A 13,959-nucleotide genomic window follows, 5' to 3' on the forward strand; every position below is an offset into this window, starting at 1 on the left:
CCTACTAGGGAAACAGTGTACCTCCATTCAGGGGTCTGCTACCTATATCTTCTGTAGCATCCACTATGCCTTCATTCAGGATTATTTTTCTTCCTCCCCTGTTCTGGGCCGGCTGAAGACACTGAACCGCCTCTCCTGAGGGTCTATTAGGAAAGTCTTGGGGTCCTCTCCTTCGGGGGTCCCCTCATTCTACTGACTACTTAGTCTTCTATCGCTCCATCCCAAAGGCACACTGCCTCTATTCCCATCAGTTCTTCTTGCCCTACCCCCATTTCAGGCTCCTTTTCTTATTCCGAACTTAGCAGCAGGGTCTTCCAACCTGCACCCTGGGGGTCCCAGTAGGTCCACTCCGGGAGTTCCCCAACCTACTGTCAGACTCGGCCTGGATAGGGGGGTGCTCCTCTGACGCTGCGTCGATTCCCCTCCACTCCTTGGTTCCCCTGCCCCGCCCTACTCACTGCGGCTGAGCCGGCCGGCCCGGGCCGCTGGGGGAGGAGGCGGAGAAGGCGGGGCCCTCCTCCCCCGCTACCCCCCCTCAACTGCTGAGGGGCTGGACCCCGCCGGGCTGCTATAAAAGGGCTGGCAGTCCCGGTGCTGCCGCAGTGCCTCCCTCCCCGTCCTGGCCTCGGGGTTCGCTCCGCACCTGCTCCGGCCAAGATGAGCTTCAGCGGCGCGGACGCGCTGCTGGGCGCCTTCGCGCCGCTGCACGGAGGCGGCAGCCTGCACTATGCGCTGGCTCGCAAGGGCGGCGCGGGAGGAGTGCGCTCTGCAGCCGGCTCCTCCAGCGGCTTCCACTCATGGGCACGGACGTCCGTGAGCTCCGTGTCGGCCTCGCCAAGTCGCTTCCGCGGCGCGGGAGCCGCCTCCAGCACCGACTCGCTAGATACGCTGAGCAACGGACCCGAGGGCTGCATGGTGGCGGCCCGTACCGAGAAAGAGCAGCTGCAGGCGCTGAACGACCGCTTCGCGGGCTACATCGACAAGGTGCGGCAGCTTGAGGCACATAACCGCAGCCTAGAGGGCGAGGCGGCGGCGCTGCGGCAGCAGCAGGCGGGCCGCGCGGCCATGGGCGAGCTGTACGAGCGCGAGGTGCGCGAGATGCGCGGCGCCGTGCTGCGCTTGGGCGCGGCGCGCGGCCAGTTGCGCCTAGAGCAAGAGCACCTGCTGGAAGACATCGCGCACGTGCGCCAACGACTAGATGACGAGGCCCGGCAGCGAGAAGAGGCTGAGGCGGCAGCACGCGCACTTGCGCGCTTTGCGCAGGAGGCCGAGGCAGCGCGCGTCGAGCTGCAGAAGAAGGCGCAAGCCCTGCAGGAAGAGTGCGGCTACCTGCGGCGTCACCACCAGGAAGAGGTGGGCGAGCTGCTCGGTCAGATCCAGGGAAGCAGCGCCGCGCAGACGCAGGCGCAGGCCGAGGCGCGGGACGCCCTCAAGTGCGACGTGACGTCGGCTTTGCGCGAGATCCGCGCGCAGCTTGAAGGCCACGCGGTGCAGAGCACGCTGCAGTCGGAGGAGTGGTTCCGAGGTTCGTAGGCGCGCGCGGGGTCATGGAGGGTGGGTCGCCCCTGCTGGTAGGACAGCGAAGGGCAGGGTGGTGGACTCTGAATAGAGGTGGCTGGACTGAATGGTGGCGCAGTTCAGCTTCCCCCTGCAAAGTGCATGCCCCTTAGATTTAACTGTTAAACTCTGGGTCTTTTGTGGGACCTCTCACTCCCTCGCTTCCCTGTAACTCTGGGTTCTCCTTCAGCCTCCTCCAGGGTTCTTATATCTGTCCTTCAACTCTGGGTCTGCTCAGCTCCTTCTCCCAAGGTTAGGTAGCCCCACTCTGTCAGCTGCCTTCTACAGCTCCAAAGCGGTGCCGGTGCCGTCTTCTAGTCACAGGCGCTGGGCGCTCCTTGCCCTTCAAAGCAACATGCCTTCCCTGTCTGGCACTGCCCATCCCCTTTTCCTGAACCCTACAAAGGACCCTATTCTCCTGACACCTATAAGCTCCTCCCCACTACAGTCGGGGAGGGGTGGGTCATTCTTACATTCTTTCTCGTCCCTGGGGGCAGGGGGCAGGCGGCCATCACTAAAACTAGTTAGCAGTGCCTAAGGCTGAGGTGGCCAGTGAGCCCTTTAATGCCTCCTCTTCCCTTCAGAAAAGCTGGGAGCCTCCCAAATCCATCCCCTCCCCCAACTCTGTGTCACCCTGAGTCAGCTAGATTGCAGCTGCTGCAGCTTTGAGGTTGTACCCAGCACCTGCAGGGTGACTTTGACCAACATTTGCCCTCTCTGGTTTTCACTTCTTTTGGGATTGAAAGGGATGGGTGTGAGCCAACTAGGCTTCTTACTCTGGGGAGCTCCATGAGCCTTTCTGAAACTGTAAAACTTCTGCATTGTTCTCAGGAGAGGGTACAGAGGCTTCAGCGACTTTCAAACAGGTCTGTGATCCACGGTGGGTAAGAATCCTCACCCACTTGGATGGTTTCTAAGTCTTTGCCAGCACCAGCAGTGAAAACCAGGAAAACTGGGATTTGGATGCATGACTTTTCTGTTCCTTCCTCTCCTCTGCAGTGGCAGAACCATCCCCTCCCCCATCTCTGCAGAAAGGCTTCTCCCAGAGCAAACCTCTCTGCTCTCTTGTGCTTTGCCCTTGACACAGCAGACCATCCCAGGACTTTCTGAACCACCCAGCTGGCATTCCTTGTTCTCCCTACTCTCAAGACTCAGGCCCTGAGTGTCATTATCTCAGGATTCAGGATGTTCACTTTCAGGAGATTCAGACTAGTCTCCAGACCCACACTGGCCACTGAAAAGCCTTCAGGGAACCAGCAGCCCATTACTCACAGGGGCCAGGGTGTGGCTGCTATTAGCAGGGACTCCTGTGCTAAAGAATGCACAGCTGGGGAGTTCCCCATCATGGCTCAGTGGTTAACAAGTCTGACTAGGAACCATGAGGTTGTGGGTTCAATCCCTGGCCTTGCTCGTGGGTTAAGGATCTGGCATTGCTGTGAGCTGTGGTGTGGGTCACAGATGTGGCTTGGATCCCAAGTTGCTGTGGCCCTGGTATAGGCCGGCAGCTACAGCTCTGATTGGACCCCTAGCCTGGGAAATTCCATGTGCTGCAGGTGTGGCCATAGAAAAGACCAAAAAAAGAAAGAAAGAAAAAAAAAAGACTGCACAGCCGGGTGGAGGAAGGGAAGGGACAGAGGAGCTGGCATGCAGGCCCTCAGGCTCTGCAGTGACCTTGTGCTCTGCACAGCAGAAACCTGCAAGGAAAGGGCTATGGCTATGTGGTGGCTCACAGTGCCCTCATGCCTCTAAAGGTCACAGGCTCAATAACTTGTTCAACCATAAGCTCAGGGTTGAGCACCATGGGCCAGGTTTCACATATGAACCCATATCACTGCCTATCTTTGCTGGGGAGCTGAACCAGGAGGACTAGAAATGGGGCTTCCTTTGCCCTGCAGAGTTTCCAGATCCTGAGTTTGGGGAGACAAAGTGTGATCTTTGGAGCCAGATAGACACTAGATTTGAATTCCAGCTCTGCTGCTCAAACTGGCCTACTGGCCTTAGGCAGTAGTTATTTGCCTGTCACAAAGGATAGGGTGGCACCCAGCACTCGAGCCATGTGTGTCACCTTCTAGCTCTAGGCACTAGAAGCCAAATTCAGTTGTGTGTAACCCTGTACCTGCCCCCTACCCTTCTCTCTCCCCCACCCCTCCAGTGAGACTGGACCGACTGTCAGAGGCAGCCAAGGTGAACACAGACGCCATGCGCTCAGCACAGGAAGAGATAACTGAGTACCGGCGCCAGCTGCAGGCCAGGACCACAGAGCTAGAGGCACTCAAGAGCACCAAGGACTCTCTGGAGAGGCAGCGCTCTGAGCTGGAGGACCGTCATCAGGCCGACATTGCATCCTACCAGGTGGGCAGGGTAGGGCAGACAGCCAGACTGCTTTACTTGGTTGGGTGACCCTGGACAAGTCACTGCCCCTCTATGAGTGGGTCTCAGTACTTAAGATTATGGACCTTGGACTCAGGGGTACCAGTATGTCTTTCTAGCTGTGTGACCCGAGGAAAGTTATATGCCTCTCTGAACTCCCTCTATTCAGTGGGGGAACAAAAGCCTCCTTTGCAGAGCTGTGACTATTAAGAGAGAGATGAACTTTTCATGAGACGAGTGAGTGTGCTTGGCAGGGTCATGGTCACAGTGGGCATTCAGTAAACAATAACCAGTGCCTGTGAGTGAGGGTAGCCTGGGGAAGGCCTTGGCAGATACCTGCCAAAAGAAAACATTGCCTTTAAAGAGCTTATTGTACAAGTAATATGTGGTGACTGTAGAAAAAGGAGGCAATAAAAGTCAGCCATAATGGTTCACTTTATGCAGTGGGTAAGTGGGCTTGGGGTCAGGGGAGAAGCATTAGCTCGTATTTAGTGTGCTTCTGTGTATTGTTTTAGTCATCAACAACAGATGCCTCCTGAGCCTTCACTATGTGGCAGGCACTTTGGAGCACTGGGGAAACAATAGGGAGCCAAAGCAGAGAAGGGTCTGTTCCCACTGAGCTCTTCATAAGCTTAAGATCTATAAAAATTCATCCATCATCCCACTGACCTGTGATAACCATTGTTGGTGTCCAGTGCATTTCATTCCAGACTACTCCCTGGGCTGAGGTGTAGCGGGATTCTTCTTCCAGGTGGTTTCCGTGTCCATGAATGAGGCCCCATAGCTTTCATAGGGTGGGGGTTGGCCCCAGCAAGCCTGGCTGGAAGGGACCGGGTTTGCACAGCCTGCCTCAGCTTCTCTGGTGCTGAGGGCCAGAGGTTGACAGGTACCTGACGTGTATGTGACCCCTCCTCCCCAGGAAGCCATCCAGCAGCTGGATGCTGAGCTGAGGAACACCAAGTGGGAGATGGCAGCCCAGCTCCGAGAGTACCAGGACCTGCTCAATGTCAAGATGGCTTTGGATATTGAAATTGCTGCTTACAGGTGAGGGGCAGGGGGCCGTTGGAGTGGTGGGGCGTTCTTGTGTTCTTAGAAGGAGAAGCTTTGGATTTTAAGCCCCCAGTGAGGCAGCCTGCCTATCTTAGAGACAAAAACAAAAAATATTTCTTGTTGCAGTGAAACATACATAACATAAAACTTCCCATTTAAGCATTTTAAAGTATACGGATCCGTGGCATTAGAAATATTTAGACTGCTGTGCAGCCATGACCGTCATCTGTCTCCAGAACTTTTTTCCTCTTCCCAAACTGAAATTCAGTGCTCATTAAAGGGTAACTCCCCAGTCCCTTCCCGTCCCTCCCCAGCCCAGGCAACCACCATTCTACCTCCTGAGAGACAGATATCTTGATAGTGACTTGGTTTCATTCCATCGGTGATTTAGAGGATTAATGCTCCTCACCTGCTTTCCAAATTCAGCCAGCCAGGGACCTGCTTTGGAGGGAAGGGAGGTACTTGAGTTGTCACAGAGCTTCACAGTTCTCTCTCAGAGATTCTTAGCTCTCTGAGCATTTATTTCCTGTGGAAATGAAATGGAGGTGATAATAACAGTACCTACATCAGGGGGTTGTTGGGAGGAGGTGCTAATCCTATCCTGACCTAATCCAGGCACCAAAGGTACCACTGGGCTGCCATAGTGAAGGCCCTCAGTAAATGGTAGCCATGAGAAAGCCACAAGACCTCCCATCTCAGCAGTTTCCTGCCTAAGGAACAGGGCTGACACCCATGAGGACCTGTCCCAGTTGCTGGCTGTTGACCCCTCTTTGCACGTCTTGGCTCTAATCTCTAGTCTTGCTACTCCAAGTGTGGTCCTTGAACCAGCACAATCAACATTATCTGAAAGCTGGTTACAAAGGCAGACTCTCAGGCCTCACCCCAGACCTACTGAATCATAATCTGCATTTTAATCAGATCCCTGGGTGATTTGTAGGCTGTAACATTTGCAAAGCACTGGTCTATATGGGTAACTCTACATCTACTGAGGCAGGTATTGCCAGGTTCTTCTTATTTAATATTTCATTGAAACAACCCTCTGAGGTAAGGACTCTTACTGACCCTGTTTTTACTAATGAGGAAGCTGCAGCTTAAAGAGTTTGAGTGGCTTAACCAAGGTCACACATCTAGTAAGTGGGAAAGAGTGGAAACTCTGCCACCACAGTATTCCTAAAACCCAAAGGATGAGATTATAAGGTAATAGGAGACCGTTGAAATTCAAATGGGAACATTCTAAGATCTCTTAAACCCAGAGTTACTTATTTGATTTTAAAATTTTATTTATTTATTTGGCCAAGGTGTGCAGCAGCTTAACATGTAGTCTCAGTTCCCAGACTAGGATTGAACCCAGGCCGCAGTAGCCAAAGTACTGAATCCTAACTACTAGACCACTGGAGAACTCCGTAAACCGAGAGTTACAAATGTGGAATTCCTTGCTCATACTCCCACCTTTCCCTTGAATAACATTTTAGTTAAGGGACAGTAAGTGTAATTTTTGTTAATATAAGCGTTCTCTCTTGAGAGCATTTTTCTGGGAAAAAAAAGTTTTATTTAGAAGTTGCAGCCTTAGCTGCATTAACCATGAGCAGTGCCATTGGGCGTGGATTCTGGGTGGTCCCTGGGATGGTCTTCTAAGTGGCTTCTAGTCTCAAAGTGCCCACTTTTCACATTCCTTCCTTCACCAAAGTACATATTACTGGACAGTGGACCTTTGGGGTAATGCAGGAAGCCCCTCATCTCATCAGTCTGCTTTTAATAGTAATGCGTTCTATTATCCATTCTGCAGAAAACTCCTGGAGGGCGAAGAGTGTCGAATTGGCTTCGGCCCGAGTCCTTTCTCCCTTCCAGAAGGACTCCCTAAAATCCCCTCCATATCCACTCACATAAAAGTCAAAAGCGAAGAGAAGATCAAGGTGGTAGAAAAGTCAGAGGAGGAAACTGTGATTGTGGAGGAACAGACAGAGGAGGTCCAAGTGACTGAAGAAGTGACTGAAGAAGAAGAGAAAGAGGCCAAAGAAGAGGAGGCTAAGGAGGAAGAAGCAAGAGAAGAAGAAGCAAAATCTCCCTTAGCAGAAGCCGCCGCATCCCCAGAGAAGGAGGAGGCCAAGTCCCCAGAGAAGGAGGAGGCCAAATCCCCAGCTGAGGCTAAGTCCCCAGTGAAGGAAGAAGTCAAGTCCCCAGAAAAGGCCAAGTCCCCTTTGAAAGAAGAAGCAAAATCACCAGCAGAGGCCAAGTCTCCAGAAAAGGAAGAAGCCAAGTCCCCAGTGGAGGTGAAGTCCCCAGAGAAGGCCAAGTCCCCTGTGAAGGAGGAGGCCAAGTCCCCAGAGAAGGCCAAGTCCCCTGTGAAGGAGGAGGCCAAGTCCCCAGAGAAAGCCAAGTCCCCAGAGAAGGCCAAGTCCCCTGTGAAGGAGGAGGCCAAGTCCCCAGAGAAAGCCAAGTCCCCTGTGAAGGAGGAGGCCAAGTCCCCAGAGAAGGCCAAGTCCCCTGTGAAGGAGGAGGCCAAGTCCCCAGAGAAGGCCAAGTCCCCTGTGAAGGAGGAGGCCAAGTCCCCAGAGAAGGCCAAGTCCCCTGTGAAGGAGGAGGCCAAGTCCCCAGAGAAGGCCAAGTCCCCTGTGAAGGAGGAGGCCAAGTCCCCAGAGAAGGCCAAGTCCCCAGAGAAGGCCAAGTCCCCTGTGAAGGAGGAGGCCAAGTCCCCAGAGAAGGCCAAGTCCCCTGTGAAGGAGGAGGCCAAGTCCCCAGAGAAGGCCAAGTCCCCTGTGAAGGAGGAGGCCAAATCCCCAGAGAAGGCAAGTCCCCAGAGAAGGCCAAGTCCCCTGTGAAGGAGGAGGCCAAGTCCCCAGAGAAGGCCAAGTCCCCTGTGAAGGAGGAGGCCAAGTCCCCAGAGAAGGCCAAGTCCCCAGAGAAGGCCAAGTCCCCTGTGAAGGAGGAGGCCAAGTCCCCAGAGAAGGCCAAATCCCCAGAGAAGGCCAAGTCCCCTGTGAAGGAGGAGGCCAAATCCCCAGAGAAAGTCAAGTCCCCAGTAAAAGAAGAGGCCAAGTCTCCAGCTGAAGTGAAGTCCCCAGAGAAGGCCAAGTCTCCTGAGAAGGAGGTCCCAAAGAAGGAAGAGGCAAAATCCCCCATGAAGGAGGAAGAGAAACCCCAGGAGGTGAAAGCTAAAGAGCCCCCAAAGAAGGCAGAGGAAGAGAAAGCTCCAGCCACACCAAAAACTGAGGAGAAGAAGGACAGCAAGAAAGATGAGGTGCCCAAGAAGGAGGCTCCAAAACCTGAGATCCAGGAGAAGAAGGAGCCTGCTGTGGAAAAGCCCAAAGAACCCAAAGTTGAAGCCAAGAAGGAAGAGGCTGAAGGTAAGAAAAAAGCAACCACCCCAGAGAAGGAGGCTCCTGCCAAGGGGAAGGAGGAGGCCAAACCCAAAGAGAAGACTGAGGTGTCCAAGAAGGAGCCAGATGACACCAAGGCCAAAGAACCCAGCAAAGCAGCAGAGAAAGAGCCAGAAAAGCCAAAGAAGGAAGAGACACCAGCAGCACCTGAGAAAAAAGACACCAAGGAGGCCAAGAAGCCTGAGGAGAAACCCAAAACAGAGGCCCAAGCCAAGGAGGAGCCCAGCAAGGAGGGCAAAGCCAAGGCAGAAAAGGCTGAGAAATCCTCTAGCACAGACCAGAAAGACAGCAGGCCTCCAGAGAAGGCCACAGAAGACAAGGCCCCCAAGGGGGAGAAGTAAGGCAAGGAGAAGGGAACATCTAGAGCAGCCAAAGAAACTCAGGAGGGTCTGGGAGCTCACGGGTCAGTGTAACGAATTTTCATTTTTTCTCCCTTTGCGTTAAGAAACTCTGCTTAGGTGACGGGCCCTCCTTCACTAAACAGGAATTTCTGTTAGCAATATGTTAGCAAGAGAGGGTGTTCCTAATCCCTGGCCCCACACCCCAACCCTCCCTAGGCGACGGACAATTATGTTATGATAGCTTACGTAGCCGAATGTGATACTTGCCGAATGCCACATGTAAACACTTGATTATAAAAACTGCCCCCCTCCTCTCCAAATAAGTGCATTTATTTCCTGTATGTGCAATTGACAGATGACGCAATAATGAATGAGCAGTTAGAAACACATTATGCTTGAGATGTCTTAACCTATTCCTGAATGCCTTCTGTTTTCCAAAGGAGTGGTCAAGCCCTTGCCCAAAGCTCTCAATCCTGGAAGAGCTGGAGCAGGTGGGGCTGGGCGCTGGCCACTGAACCACGCCAGGGCGCACTTTTCCACTGAAGTCCACTTTCAATTGCTTATGTGCAATAAAACCAAGTGCTTATAAAATGAAAGTGCCGCTGTTGTTATTTATTCTCTTTCCCTGGGCAGGCTGGGGGATGGGCAGGGGAGGTGTTGCTCTCACACTTAAGAATGTGAGAGGTTGTGGAAGGTGGGAGGATGTGTGACTCAGTAGCTATTGGTTGCCACCTTCTCAGCCTGTGGAGAAGCTAGTCTGTGAGAAGGATGCGATAGATGGACAGAGACAAGATACCCAGAGGGTCATGGTAGATTTCAGGTCGCTGATCCTGATGTTCCTTCCCATGGCTTGCTGGCCATTCTTTGAACTAATAAAGTCCCCTTTTTGTCCAGGCTTATTTGGGATATGGCCCTGTCATTTGCAACCAGGAGAGTTCTGAGTAATATGGTGACTGAAGAGGGTGGTTGCTTTGCTAGAAACCAAATGATGATCTCTCAGGGAATGAGCAAGTCCTTCCTCAAAGTTCTGCCCAAAGTCACCTCACTGGGGTCCATATATCACCTTCAGTAGCCATTTTCATCTGTCACTTTCAAAAGAAAGACTGCCAAGACCATGTAGGGTATTTAGAATCCCAAATCCCCAGCCTTCCTTGATGATATATTCTCATGGTGGCCCCACATGGCACAGGCAGGGCAGAAGGATCAGACCAGGGTGCCCCTCCTCTTTTGCCTTCAGTGGACAAGCTCCCCATGCTATAGGCAGGATTAGCTGGCCAGATAACAACCAGACTGACTTTAACTATTTGCCAAACAAAATCATCCTCCCTCTGGAAGGATAGCAAACCTTAGGAAAAACCAATAGAGTCAATTTGTCATGGAATTGCTTGTCAGGTGTCAGAGGCCTGGGAGACACAGATAAAATGTGGAAGGAGCTGATGCCTTAGAATGTGCCCTTCCTGCTGTCTAGCTATTGGCTCTGCAGATACAGCTGGGTTGATGAAAAATATCCTTCCTAGTTTCCCCAGGGGGATTTTTTCAGAAAGGAGAGGTTAGGTTCTGTTTGTAATAATAAACAACTACATCTCAGTGGCTTAACACAAAGAAAGCATCTTTCTTTCTCACTCATTCTACACATCCAGGGCAGGTTGGCAGGAGTCTCTGTTCACAATGGTCACTCAAGGACCAAGGTAATAGGGCATCCATCTAGAGCCAGTCTTCCAAGTTCACTGAAGTAGGGGTGAAAGAACGTGGCAAACCACACACAGGCTCTTACAACTTCTGCCTAGAAGAGATACAGTTCTCTTCTAGCCACACTTCATTGGCCAAAGTAATATACACAGTTATATCTAACATCAGAGGGGATGGGCAGAGTAGTCCTACCAAGTGCCTTGGAGGGAAGAGTATGGGGACTCTTTTAGGGGGCAATACTGTTAACTCCACATAATGTTCCAGATATTTCTTTTTTTTGTCTTTTTTGTTGTTGTTGCTATTTCTTGGGCCGCTCCCGTGGCATATGGAGGTTCCCAGGCTAGGGGTCAAGTCGGAGCTGTAGCCACCGGCCTACGCCAGAGCCACAGCAACGCGGGATCCGAGCCGCGTCTGCAACCTACACCACAGCTCACGGCAACGCCGGATCGCTAACCCACTGAGCAAGGGCAGGGACCGAACCCGCAACCTCATGGTTTCTAGTCGGATTCGTTAACCACTGCGCCACTACGGGAACTCCCAGATATTTCTGACCCAGCAGTCCTGAGGGACTGTTCTGGAGATTTTCATATTCATCAGCATTACTTCTGTTGCAGGCAGTCAAAACAGAATCCAATGAAGTTTAAACAAAATACTTGCTACTGCCACTGATAATTAATGACAGATACAGCATATTAGCTTACATACCCAGGGAGTTCAAGAAGGTTGACTTGCTTCAGATATAGTTAGATCTAGATCCAGGGGAATTCTCAAACGATGTTCCCCGAGATGCTGTCACCCGATTCTCCATCTCTTGGCTGTTTTCTTTCTTGTAGGCTTCATTCTCAGGCAGGACCTCTCCGTGTAGTCTCCAGAAGCTTTGGGGTTACATCCCACCAGTTTAGTAAACTCGGGGAAAAAACTCTTGTTCAGTATTCCAGGAAAAGTTCAGGAGTTGGTTCTCAGTGGCTGGTAAGGTCACATGCTCCCTCTGAGCCAACACCTGTGGCTGGGCATGCACGGGAAACTGATGGGCAGGGCAGTGGTCATGTGCCCATGCCTGGAGCTGGGGGGATAAGTCAGGCTCCTCAAACTGAAACTGAAAGTTTGGGAGGTGTGTTTCCAAAAGGAAATTAGAGGATGGTTACCAGAAGAAAAAGGGGTCAATGCTGGGCAGCAACAATGATAAATGTCCACAGTGGTGTGAGTGCTTGTAGCAGAAGATCCAAATGAGCAGTAATACCCAGTGTCAGTGGGTGTACAGAGAAACCTGAACTTTCTGGAACTAATGGGTGGAATAAAAATTGACAAAACCTTTCTGGAAGGCAACGTAATGAGATACGTCAAAGGCCTTAAAGCTTAGATATGCTAACCAAATTATGCCACGTTCAGGAACATACCCTAAATAAAGAGTCTGTAGAGAAATATTTAAATACAAAATACATTTACTTCACTTTGTTTATGTTTTGGAAGAATAGAAAATAACTTGAATATATAATAATAAGAGATTGACAAATTAAATTACCTCTCTGTAAGAAAACAAGGTTTTTGTTTGTTTGTTTGTTTGTTTGTTTTGTCTTTTTAGGGCCGCACTCACAGCATATGGAGGTTCCCAGGCTAGGGGTCGAATTGGAGCTACAGCTGCCAGCCAATGCCACAGCCACAGCAACGCCAGATCCAAGCTGCGTCTATGACCTACACCACAGCTCATGGCATTGCCAGATCCCTAACCCACTGAGCAAGGCCAGAGATTGAACCTGCATCCTCATGGATACTAATCGGGTTCATTAACCACTGAGCCATGACAGGAACTCCTAAGAAAACAAGTTTGTTTGTTTTTTGTCTTTTTGCCATTTCTGGGGCCGCTCCCTCGGCATATGGAGGTTCTCAGGCTAGGGGTCGAGTCGGAGCTGTAGCCGCCGGCCTATGCCAGAGCCATAGCAGTGTGGGATCCGAGCCGCATCTGCAACCTACACCACAGCTCACGGCAACGCCGGATCCTTAACCCACTGAGCAAGGCCAGGGGTTGAACCTGCAACCTCATGGTTCCTAGTCAGATTCATTAACCACTGCACCACAACGGGAACTCCCAAGTTTTTAATTTTAAAGTAATTTATATCAGTGAGACTTAATAGACATCTATATAACATTCCATGCAACAACAGTAGAATATACCTTTCTTCTCCAGCGTACATGGAACACTGTCTAGGATAGATCATATCTAAGGCCATAAACAAGCCTCAGTAAATTTCAAAGGATGGAAAATGGACAAAGGATATTTTCCAATCACAATGTTGTAAAAGCAGAAATTAATAACAGAGAGAAATTTGGGAAAGTCACAAATATGTGGAAATTAAGTAAATACGCCTAAATAACCAAAAGTTCAAAGAAGAAACCACCAGGGAAATTACAAAATATTTTAAGATGAATGAAAATAAAGACATAACGTATGAAAACTTATGGGATATAGCTAAAGCTTAGAGGGAAACTTATAGTTGTAAATGGCTACATTTAAAGAGAAGAAAGATCTCAAATCAATAACCTAATTTGCTCCCTTAAGACAACAGGCAAAAAAAAAGAGAGTGAACTAAATCCAAAGCAGGATTAGAGTGGAAATTAATGAAATAGAGGATAGGAAAATAAGAGAAAAATTACTGAAACTAATGCTTCCCTTTTATGGCCATGTTCACGGCATGTAGAAGTTCCCAGGCCAGTGATTGAACTCACCACCACCAGAGCCACAGCAGTGACAACACAAGACCCTTAACCTGCTGAGCCACCAGGGAACTCCTAAGTGTTTGCTCTTTGTCTTTTGTGTTTTTAGGGCCGCACCTGCAGCATATGGAGGCTCCCAGGCTAGGGGTCAAATTGGAGCTACAGCTGCCAGCCTGCACCACAGCCACAGCAACTGGGGATCCGAGCTGTGTCTGCGACCTACACCACAGCTCACAGCAATGCTGGATCCTTAACCCACTGAGCGAGGCCACAGGGCGTACCCTCGTCCTAATGAATACTAGTCAGGTTCATTAACCATTGAGCCATGACAGGAACTCCCAAATGTTTGTTCTTTGAAAGATCAACCATACCAGGAATTCCTGTCGTAGCACAGTGGTTAACGAATCCGACTAGGAACCATGAGGTTGTGGGTTCAATCCCTGGCCTTGCTCAGTGGGTTAAGGATCCGGCGTTGCCGTGAGCTGTGGTGTAGGTTGCAGATGCGGCTCGGATCCCACACTGCTGTGGCTCTGGCGTAGGCCGATGGCTACAGCTCCGTTTCGACCCCTAGCCTGGGAACCTCCATATTCTGCGGGAGCAGACCTAGAAAAGGCAAAAAGATAAAAAAAAATCAACCATAACAACCAATCTTTATTTAGCTAGAGTGATGAAGAAAAAAAGAGAAAAGACTCATATTAATAAAGGCAGAAAGGAAAGAGGAAACATTAATACACTGACTTAACAGAAATAAAAAGGATTATAAGAGAATATTGTGAACAATTATATGCCTACTAATTAGATAATTTAGAATGGGCAAATCCCTAAAAAGACATAAACTATTGAAACTGATGCAGAAGAAATAA

The 13,959-nt window shown here is 50.6% G+C and overlaps 1 protein-coding gene across 1 annotated transcript; it reads left to right on the forward strand.

Moving 5' to 3' along the window:
• The first annotated feature begins 628 nt into the window (after positions 1–628).
• Positions 629–9,272, forward strand: NEFH (neurofilament heavy chain). Its single transcript, XM_047762359.1, is given in 5 exon segments — positions 629–1,525; positions 3,710–3,909; positions 4,847–4,971; positions 6,764–7,761; positions 7,764–9,272. Coding segments are annotated over 5 exon segments (3,123 nt in total). The 5' UTR covers positions 629–657; the 3' UTR covers positions 8,696–9,272.
• The last annotated feature ends 4,687 nt before the right edge of the window (positions 9,273–13,959 follow it).

This window comes from Phacochoerus africanus, chromosome 15 (genome assembly GCF_016906955.1).
Source record: "Phacochoerus africanus isolate WHEZ1 chromosome 15, ROS_Pafr_v1, whole genome shotgun sequence".
Taxonomy (NCBI): domain Eukaryota; kingdom Metazoa; phylum Chordata; class Mammalia; order Artiodactyla; family Suidae; genus Phacochoerus; species Phacochoerus africanus.